This window comes from Poecilia latipinna, unplaced genomic scaffold (assembly GCF_001443285.1).
Source record: "Poecilia latipinna isolate Pla-1442-1.1 unplaced genomic scaffold, P_latipinna-1.0 Scaffold2452, whole genome shotgun sequence".
In the NCBI taxonomy this organism is placed as follows: Eukaryota; Metazoa; Chordata; class Actinopteri; order Cyprinodontiformes; family Poeciliidae; genus Poecilia; species Poecilia latipinna.
Genome location: NW_015115068.1, coordinates 1 through 10814, shown reverse-complemented (window position 1 = coordinate 10814; position 10814 = coordinate 1). Strand labels below are relative to the sequence as shown.

The following is a 10814-nucleotide window of genomic DNA, read 5'->3' as shown; positions in this document are numbered from 1 at the left end:
GAGCTAACACCATTAGCTAGAGCTAAAACCATTAGCTAGAGCTAAAACCATTAGCTAGAGCTAACACCATTAGCTAGAGCTGAATCCATTAGCTAGAGCTAAAACCATTAGCTAGAGCTGAAACCATTAGCTAGAGCTGAAACCATTAGCTAGAGCTAAAACCATTAGCTAGAGCTGAAACCATTAGCTAGAGCTGAAACCATTAGCTAGAGCTAAAACCATTAGCTAGAGCTGAAACCATTAGCTAGAGCTGAAACCATTAGCTAGAGCTAAAACCATTAGCTACAGCTAGCATCTTTAGCTCAGTTTATGGAAAGCGCCCTCTAGTGTTGTAACGAAATGTTTCCTTGATTTCAGTCGTCAGTTGAATGTTTCTATTGTTAGAAACTGATATCACTGCAGAGTTCAGTTGGACGGGTTCTGAACCCAGAGTTCGGTTCTGAGAGCTTAGAGTCTGACCCGGATGGTTTGTGTGCAGGAGTGTGAGGAGGACCCCTGCTGTGAGTATCGGACCTGTAAGCTGAAGCCTGGGGCTCAGTGTGCGTCTGGAGAGTGCTGCTCCGGCTGTCAGGTAACCGCCGCCGGCCGCTGGAGAACGGCTCTCCGGAGCGAACCTCAGAACCAAACCGGGTCCGGATCTGTCTGTCTGCAGTTCCTCCCTGGAGGAACGGTGTGCCGCTCCAAGAAGGACCAGGAGTGTGATCTGCCAGAATACTGCAACGGCTCCACCTCCTTCTGTCAGAGCGACGTCTTTGTCCAGGTGAGTCTCCGCCTCCCCGTCTGCCTCCCCGCAGGCATCATCAGGGTGGCGCCGCGTCCTCAGGGTGGCGCCTCAGGGTGGCGCCTCAGGGTGGCGCCGCGTCCTCAGGGTGGCGCCGCGTCCTCAGGGTGGCGCCTCAGGGTGGCGCCGCGTCCTCATGGTGGCGCCGCGTCCTCATGGTGGCGCCGCGTCCTCAGTGTGGCGCCGCGTCCTCAGGGTGGCGCCGCGTCCTCAGGGTGGCGCCGCGTCCTCATGGTGGCGCCGCGTCCTCATGGTGGCGCCGCGTCCTCAGGGTGGCGCTGCCTCCAACTCGTTGTGCGTTTCAGAACGGACATCCCTGCCGGAACCAGCAGGCTTACTGCTACAACGGGAGGTGCCAGCACCTGGACGGACAGTGCCAGGCCCTGTTCGGACCCAGTAGGTTCTGGATCATCTTCGACCCGGTCGGGATGTTCTGGAATCTTCTGACTCTTCCTCGTCTGCAGAGGCAACGGCCGCTCCGGACATCTGCTTCAAAGACGTCAACAGCAAAGGAGATCGCTTCGGCAACTGTGGCTACCAGCACTTAGGCTACAAGAAGTGTGAGAGCAGGTAACACACACACACACACACACACACCCTACCTAGCCCCGGCGCAGGGGAGGCCCATCCCCTCCGGGTCACATGACTCTGTCTCCATAGAAACGCTCAGTGCGGGAAGCTGCAGTGTCTGAACGTGAAGGGGGGGACGGTGTTCGGCATCCTGCCGTCCATCATCACCACTCCGATACACGGAGCCACCTGCTTCGGGGTCGACTTCATGCTGGGATCCGACGTTCCCGACCCGGGAATGGTGAACGAAGGGACCAAGTGTGGAGACAACAAGGTGATGGGAGGACTGGGAGGACTGGGAGGACTGGTTGCTACGAGACGCTGATGAAGCTGTTTTTCTTCTTATGTCGTCTTCAGGTGTGTATGAACTTTGAGTGTCGCAGTGCAGACGTCCTGAGCTACGACTGTGATGTGGAGACAAAGTGCCATGGACACGGGGTGAGACGGGGGGCAGGTTGGGGGTGGATCAGGGTGACACAGGGGGCGGATCCGGCCTGCAAGGCGAACCGGGTCATGTGACCCAGTCTGACCCAGTCCCTGTGTCCCTCCCAGGTGTGTAACAGCAACAGGAACTGCCACTGCGACTACGGCTGGTCGCCGCCGTCCTGCAAGCTGTCGGGCTACGGCGGCAGCGTGGACAGCGGACCCACGTGGAACGGTACTGTCCATGTGTCCCGCGGCGTCCCCGCTCCATGCTGACTCGGTGTGTCGTCCACAGATAAGGACACGTCTCTCAGGGACGGCCTCCTCATCTTCTTCTTCCTCGTCCTTCCTCTGCTGGCTCTGGCAGCGTTTGTCTTCCTGCGCCGCAACGAGCTGCTGCGGCGCCTCGGACTGAGCCGCAGGAAGAGGTCGCAGGGATACCAGTGAGTACCGACCCGCTGCAGCCCGTCATGAGACAGGAAGTCCCGCCTCGTGACAGGAAGTCCCGCCTGTAACGGTTTGAGTTCCTGCTTTTGATGAGATTTCATGAGATGAATCTCCGGGTCTTGAGCGCCCCCTGCAGTGTTCGTTTGTGTTTCTGTGTTGTGAACTTTTCTCCGTTTCGTCTTCAGGGCCGACGGAGCGACTTCGACCAAACCGACCAATCCCGGCAGAGCCCCGCCTCCCAGAGCACAGCCGCCCCCTGCTGGCCGCGGCACTGCGAACTTCATCGTCAGGGACGGGGTGAGTCTGCTGCAGCGATGCTGCTGCTTCACTTTCATACCTTCCAGGTGAAAGAGATGCTGACATATTGATTTGTTGGTTGGCTCTTATTGATTTATTTCTGATGAACTTAGCAGCTGATCAGTAATCAATCACCACCAATAATCCATCTGCAGTCTGACGCATCATGACACTAAACCTTTGATTTAAAATTCAAACAGATTGGCTTATTGAGGGGATGTGTGTGTGTGTGTGTGTGTGTGTGTGTGTGTGTGCGTTTGTTTATAATACCTTGTGGGGACGATTTTCCTGACATATACTACGTTGTGAGGACCAATTGCTCCTCGTGGGGACCGGAGCCTGGTCCCCACGAGGGGAAACCCTGTTTTTGGGTCAGGGGTCAGAGTTAGGGCTAAGGTATGAATTGAGTTTTGGTTGGTTAGGGTTAGGAAAAGGGTAAAGGTGGTTTAGGCTGTAGAAATGAATGGAAGTCAATGGAAAGTCCCCACAAAGATGGCAAAACAAACGTGTGTGTGTGTGTGTGCGTGTGTGTGTGTGTGCGTGTGTGCGTGTGTGTGTGTGTGTGTGTGTGTGCGTGTGTGTGTGTGTGTGTGTGTGTGTGTGTGTGACAGACTGTTGAGGGGAGCTAATATAAATAAACTAACATCCGGTGTTTTCTCACAGCATCACGCTCAGCTGCTGCCGCCGCTGCAGGTAAAATCCTCTCACCTCACTGCTGCAGGAGTTATAATAATATTAATTACAATAATAATAATAACAATAATGATAATAATAATAATAATAATAATGCAGTCACAGCTCTAATGTCTATTCTGTCTCAAACTTTAACCTTCTGACATTTTGACTTCACTGTTCTGCTGAATAAAAATAAACTGAGCTGGACTGAAAGCGAAGCTCCTTATAGTTGGACGTCTGTCTGTTGGACAGACGTCCCTGATGTCCTGATGTCCCTGATGTCCTGCAAAACAGTGACATAAAATTGATATTTTACTTCCTGTTGTGTTTTCAGGTGGTGGAGACCAGTGAGACCAGTGAGAGAGCTCCGCCCTTCGCTGCAAGGCCGCCGCCGCCTCCTCTGTAGGAACGCTTACCTGGCCTACACACCTACACACACCTACACACACCTTGATGAGGAGCAGAAACCTGACATCTTTTCTGTCTTTGTCTTCTGTAGAAAACCGAAACCTTCTGCTGCATCTCAGCCTCTGGTGCCTCAAAGACCCGCCCCCGCTCCGCCTGTTTAGCCAATCAGGAGCTTCCTCTCGACTCCGCCCTCCTCCTCTTCCTCCTGACCTTCAGTCTCCTTTCTCTGGTTCCTTAGCAACACCCAGGGAGGAATCAATGAGGCGGATCAGCCGACCTGGAGGTGCAGCCGGACTTGGACTGGGCCGACAGGTCGGACTTGGACTGGGCCGACAGGTCGGACTTGGACTGGGCCGACAGGTCGGACGGGTCGCAGCAGGACTGAACCGAAGCGGCTCTTGCATTTGTTCACCTTAACTTGGTCAGGTGACCTCTGCTGTAGCCAAACCAGCCAATCAGATAAATCAAATAGCAGCTAAACAAACACAGTTCATGTTCATAAAGCGGTTACTGGAGCAGAAATAACTCTGAGTTCACTCACTGCCACACGGAGCAGTTACATTCAGATTCTACTGGGGCTGAATGTAACTGGGAACACTGGGCTCCCAGTGTTCCCAGTTGCATGATGAAAAACCTTAGCAGAAGCACTGGCCCAGCTCTAGTGCAATTTTATGATGCAATAAAATTATCATATTCCTTCATAAGTTTTACATAGCAAATCAACAATACCCATAAAATGCTAATATGTCATTCCCATCAGCTGCTGAGCTGTTAGCCTGTAAGCTAACAATTCATAAACTGACTGCTAATATAGCAACTTATAGCCTTGATATTTATGCAGTTAAATATGGACAGAAAATACTTTTTTAACTTTCCAATCATTCTCTAAAATTATTAAAATATCCAATTTGGGTGTTAGCAGGTGATGCTAACTACATTAGCATGCTACATTAGCATTTTCCAGACTGAGCAGCAGCAGTGTTTTTAATCAAACCGTTTAAAACGTTTTATATAATGTTTGAGTTATTACTAATAAATATTATTAAAAACATACTAAATCAGTAATATTTACAATCCTGTCAGAAAACCACCGTATCTGTCTAGTTAGTGTTAGCATGCTAACATTAGCATCTTCTGTTACAGCAGCGGTGAATTAGACTTGATGACAAAAGTTTCAAACGCTGTTTCAGTGCTTCATTGATATTTATTAGCGACAATTCTGTATTACCTATTAATTCAATAAATAATCCTTAAAATATCAGAAAACCACAGTTATGTTAGCATAACATTAGCATCTTCTGTTCTGGTGGCAGTGAATTAGACTTGATGAAAAAGTTTCAGTGCTTCCAAAGCGTATGTTTTTAACGATAATAAATAATCTATTAATCCAACCAATAATCTTTAATTATTATGGATTTCTTTATCTGAAAACCACAATTATCTGAGGACTTATTGTTAGCATGCTAACATTAGCGCTTCAGTGCATCAAGACTTAATGGCATGTGCGATTTTTGTAAATTTTTGCAATGTTTTGAATTTGTCAGAAAACACCAGAAAAATGTGGTTGAGGGTGTGAATTTTAAGTGTTAGCATGCTAACATTAGCATTACTGCAGCTGCATTACTGGACACTACTGGAGTAATTGTCTACATCACACAGTAAAAGAGATGTTTAATAAAAAGGAGCATGACATCTTACCAGTAAAATGAAGCTAGCCTCGCTCTGATTGGCTGGTCTGTGTTGCAGGGGGCGGAGCCTTCACCTGGTTTCTGTAATCTTTTCTAGTTAAAGAGTCGGTGTTGTGTTGAACTGCAGCTCCGCTCAGCACTGTCATAGGAATGTAACGCACCCTACAGGCGCCGTGTGGAGGTGCGTTTAGTTTCAGCACCCCGCCCCGCCCGGCTCACTCAGTATTCTCCCAGTATGCAACGCGAGGAGCTCAGGGCGGCTCAGACTTTTGGTTTTCGATGTGTGGTACGCAGCGTCTGCACGATTTATGCAGCAGCGAAGAAAACGTGTCTGCAGCGCTGCACTGACTGGACCTGGATCTGGATCTGGGTCTGGATCTTTATCTTGATCTGGATCTGGTCCTGGACCCGGGTCTGGACCTGGGTCTGGACCCGGGTCTGGACCTGGGTCTGGACCCGGGTCTGGACCTGGCGGACTCTCCCTGCTCTTCTTTGCACAGAACCCTGAGGACTCTGCGTTAGGGCTAGCTAACTTTGTGCCAACTGACTCTTGGATGCCAAACCGAGACGTGAGGCGGGCAGAAGCGTCCGGTCGGCGCCGGCCGGCCGGACGGTGAGGAGGAAACGACTCGGATCTCATGCTGAGGCTCAAACCAGCTGAACGCTCAGACATCATGGCCGCCTCCAGTTCAAACACGGCGACTCCTCCTGACTCCTCCACCACCAGGACAAGATTTCCTCTTTAAAAGCTGGAAACTGATTGGGTTTTTAAAATCATTATTTCTCCCCTGTCATTTCAGTACGGCAGTCAAAAAGGGACAAATCTACCTTGGGCTCTTAATCAGATTTTTTACGGATAATTTTGTCCTCTAGTTTATTTTTTACCTCTGGTTTGATGCTGATTCTACGATTCGGTGCTTTACACGGCGTTACTGTACATTTTACTAGATGTCTCTGCGTTTCACAGAATGCTGCGTAGCTTCTGCTTAGCTCTGGCTCAGATATCTAATGTATGGTCCAGGTAGGATCCATGTCAAGAATTAAATATGAAAAATATAAAATATTACTCAGAGATCAGAGATATTATCAAAACATCAGCTGCTAATACACATTTCTTTTTTTGGTAATTTCCAGTGGTGGACACGTCTCTGCTTGAGCTAATATTTCATCCTTTTTAGCTTTTTCTAGCTCTGAAAACATTTAGCATACTTAGCTTCCCCTAAATTAATGTGTCCATATAAATTCTAAAGCACTGATTTACTTGGCTGTTTTGTAAAGTTTCAAGTGAATAACATTTGACGCCTGTGATTTGGACGTTTATAGTCATACTCTTATTTTGAAAGTGGTGAAGATGCAGCAATTCTGCTTCCTCACATTTAATTTTTTTAATCAAGAAACTTTGAGCAACTGGCAAAATGCAACAAACAAGCAAACAGCGTTGGTGTAGCGCTTTAGCATTAGCTTATGCTAAATACCATGTTGGTGTAGCTGTTTAGCATTAGCGCAGCTAGCTTTGTAGAGTTAGCCATGCCCACCACTGGTAATTTCTTTTCCCCTGAACCTGTAGGGGGCGCTGGTGCACACAGTTGTCACTGTACAATACAATAAAGGATCATAAACATGAAGGTCAAGAATATTTCCATTAATAATAAAACTGAGAAAATATTAAACCCTTTCAACTGAAAATTCACGGAAACTGACGAATTTTCACCATAAATTCTGGTTGCATTTAAACTTTATACTGTTACATGTCGAAGTACATTCAGAAGAGTAGAAACAATCATCCTGCAAATATATTCAAAATAAATAATATAATAAATTAAAGAAGTTACTTGTAGGTGATTTGTTTAGCAGGAGGCCAGAGATTAAAGCCATATCTTTAAATCTGATGGTTTGAGTCCAAACGTGAGATTTGTTTAAAGCGTCTGATCGGTTTGTTCACCGGGTCTGATCCCAGTTCGGTCCTTCAGGTTGGGATCATGAGCAGAGAGGAGAGGAAATCCATTCACTTTCTCGCTTTACATTTATAAATCAATAATATATATGGATATAATTCACGAGTGTTGAGGAATATAAAGTAGGGCTAATAGATGTGAGCTTGTTTCATTGATGGTGAACCTGAGTTGGACACAGAATCTTATTTTCTGTTACAAAATGATTTTATAGGATTTTTGTTTGTTTGGTTTGATTCTGTTTCTGGTCATCAAAAATATTTCATGTTTTTATGTCTGTGTTAAATAAAACTCTTTCCGCCCCGACTGGAGGTCAGAAATTCATACGTTCATTCGTCCTGACAGGAAGTCTGACTGTTTTTAAACGAGGATGCTCATGGACCCACTGCGGTTGCTACGGCAACAGTGATGTATTTCATCTTCAAACGTAATTTAATAAACTTGATTAAATCTGATTGTGTTGGTTTGAATCATGTCAGACGCTTTTCATCTTTTAATAATCATTTTTATTGAGCAGGAAACATTGATGAAGAACGTGTAGAAATGTTTCTGGACCGCTCAGTTTGTTAAAATAATTGTAACGGTCAGTTTGAGTTATTTTTGGTAAAACAGGAAGCTCAGGTTCTTATTCTCTGATCTACACAGACTCATATTTACATACACGCCTCATAAACCTTAAATATTTAATGAGGCAGAGGTCAAAGCTTTGCAAAGGCCGTTCTAGCATGATGCTGCCACCACCATGCTTTTCTCCTCCAGACAATGTTAGTCACTGTGACCAAACAGCTCAGTTGTTACCTTAAGCACCCAAACAAAAGCAGTAAACTTAAAATATCCAGTTCTGCGTTCCCGTTGTACGCAGAACTGGGATTTTATAGTTTATATTTTTATTTTATTTTATTTTTTTATTTAATTTGCACGGTTCATCTGCAAGAAAAATAGACTTGGGGTTTAGTTACTCTATAAAAAAGTATGTCTTTCTTATTTCAAATACAGTATCTGTGGAAAAAAATGTTTTTATGCCAAAGACCAGCATAAAATTAGCTTGTAGAAATTATAAAGTTTAACTGGAAGTTTTCCCTCAGTCCCGCTCCTCCTGTTGTACGTCGTGACGTCAGCGACGTCCTCGCTGTCATCACCGGGAGAGAAGGGCGTCCGGGTAACTGGCCGAGAGCGGAGCCGCTGGACTCTTCTGGAGGTTAGTACCCGGCTCAGAGTGCTCTATGCTGGGCTGTGGAGTGTGTAGAGACGGCCTGCTGCTGTCTCTGTGATGAAGGAGGATTTCAGTCTGAGTTTAAACATTTTCTAAACCGTGTTTGGTGTTAGCATGCTGCGCTGCTAGCCTCGTGTGAGCTAACAGCAGTCCGAGCTGAACTCTGAGGTCACCTGTGAAAAGCAGCCCCATCTGAGGCGGCTCGGTCACTCCGGGGTTCGGTTCGGTCCGTTTTCATTTGCTGAGTTACTCTGGTTAGCGGCAGGTTATCTGCGGAGCTAACCGGCTAATTACATAACCTGATGTGTTAGCCATGAAGGTAATCAGCCTCTCTGCGGAGGAATATCCCGCACTATTTGGCCTGTTGGAGCAGTTTTTAACCGTTGAATCCCTCCCAGCAGCTGAGTTTCCAGAGTTTTAATAAGCTGTCTGTAATTTTGAGGAACTTATGACTCGTGAAAGGACAAAGTTACCGACAGCTTCAGTAGCCAATAGCCGGACGGGCTTTCTGAGGAGCAGCCAATCAGAGGGCCGGCTGGACCGCTGGTGGGCGTGTCCAGACGGGGACTGCAGCCGCACAACAAGGTCAAAACAGAACCTCCAGCTGGGTCTGGGCGGAGGTTCTGACGGCTCTGACCGAACCAGAACCAACCGGGTCCAATTTCAGCTGAGGGACACGAACTGTGGAGAAGTTCTTAAGAACTTCCCAGAACTCCAGCTGGTTGCCATGGTGACTGGACCAGAACCAGCTGGGTGTCTGAGCAGCATCAGGTCCAGAACGGAGTTTCACTCTGATGAACGTTCTTTAATGAACGTTTTAAATGAGATGCTGATGAGGCATAACATTATGACCACACAGTGAACTAATAATATGCGTTTGGTCTCAGAGCAGTTACAGAACCTCCGTGTTGGGTCAGAACCTCTCCCGGTCTGGTCTGTCATGGTGAACAAGTTCAGTAATCTGCTTCTGTTACATTCCACTCAGTACATCATTCATGGATCAGGACCGGAATAACAAGATTCCGGGTTTCATTTCTGAACGGGTTACCATGACAACCGGATCTGAAGATGTGATTGGTGGATTCACCTGTTCAGAGACGGACACCTGATGACCTTTGAAGTTCTGCCGGGTCCAAACGGTTGGCCGCTGGTCCTTTAGGCCGGTTCTGTTTGGAGGAGTGAACGCTAAGCAAACTCTGGTTCAGTTCTGATGCAGATGTGAACGGCAAGCGGACCGGACCGCACCCAAAACAGGGAGTGGACTATAGAACAGGGCATTCTGGGTAAATGCAGCCAAAACACACGTTAGCCTAGCGCTAGCAATTAAAATGTCTCGATTAAATCATTGAGATGTTGTAGCTTCAGTCTCCAGTCGGTCCGGGTTCACAGGAGACCAGAACCAGAACCAGCAGGAACCCGACGAGCTGTTGGCTACGTCCTGGTTCTGACCCGGTTAGGGGAGTAACCGTACATCCATCTATATCCATTAAATGATTAACGATGCAAAATGTAAATATGGATCCAGACCATCGTTTAAGAAACTTTTTACTTTGATTGTTTCAGTTCCTGCCAGAGATAAAACGGTGGAGTTTTATTTTGGTTCATATAAACATGAAATATTGTTTGGGTGTCAAATCACAACAATGTGAATGAAAATGTATCAGAACAGACTTCATATCAGCAGTCCGGCCAATCAATCCGTTTAATTCAGCAGGTGTTTCACCTGAAAAACAAAATCACAAAGTTGCAAAGAAAACTCCAAGAACTGATCATCGATCATCATCTGAACTGATCAATATGTCGTGATAAGTGTTTAATCGTTTTAACCAGTGCCAGGACTGGGGGGTTATCTTAAACCAGTTAAACCAGCAGCTGACTGGTGGTCTGTGTGGAGCAGCTGATGAAACGATTAATTGATTATTTGAATAATCGATTAATCGTTAACTGGATTATATAGATAAATTAGCAGTAATGAAGCCAAAACTGGACAACAAGGTAAACATTTTACATTTAATATAAAAAATGTTTAGTCTATGAATCTGTTTTACCAGAACCAGAAAAATTCTCCCAATAATCACCTTCAACATCTAATTATTGATCAGGTAATCAATAACAATAATCAGATTTTCTCATGTTCAAACATTCACTAAAGGAATGATGTTGATTTTCTTATTTAAAAAGGATCAATGAGTATCAATCAATGGATTGATCATATTAATAATGTTTATTTGAATGGTTAGCTGCAGCCCTGATGATCTGGACCTTCTCTGGTTCTGTTCTGAACAGAACCAGCTGGGTCCAGACCAGCAGAACCGGAACAGAACTTCCTGCTGGAGAAGCTATTCAGTTTCTGCTCAAAC

General features: G+C 46.3%; 1 protein-coding gene across 2 annotated transcripts in view; it reads left to right on the top strand.

The window, feature by feature from the left end:
- Window positions 1-7696, top strand: part of LOC106937858 (disintegrin and metalloproteinase domain-containing protein 9) — a 19596-nt gene extending 11900 nt beyond the window's left edge. The window contains exons 13-24 of one of the 2 annotated variants that reach the window (XM_015019582.1): window positions 479-571; window positions 653-760; window positions 1087-1177; window positions 1246-1351; window positions 1442-1625; window positions 1709-1789; window positions 1904-2009; window positions 2070-2217; window positions 2407-2518; window positions 3182-3211; window positions 3528-3595; window positions 3693-7696. In XM_015019582.1, the coding sequence (XP_014875068.1) occupies window positions 479-571; window positions 653-760; window positions 1087-1177; window positions 1246-1351; window positions 1442-1625; window positions 1709-1789; window positions 1904-2009; window positions 2070-2217; window positions 2407-2518; window positions 3182-3211; window positions 3528-3595; window positions 3693-3762 (1197 nt within the window). In that variant the 3' untranslated portion in view covers window positions 3763-7696. The remainder of the gene's footprint in view (window positions 1-478; window positions 572-652; window positions 761-1086; window positions 1178-1245; window positions 1352-1441; window positions 1626-1708; window positions 1790-1903; window positions 2010-2069; window positions 2218-2406; window positions 2519-3181; window positions 3212-3527; window positions 3596-3692) is intronic. The other variant, XM_015019583.1, reaches the window with a different exon arrangement.
- Window positions 7697-10814: the final 3118 nt, after the last annotated feature.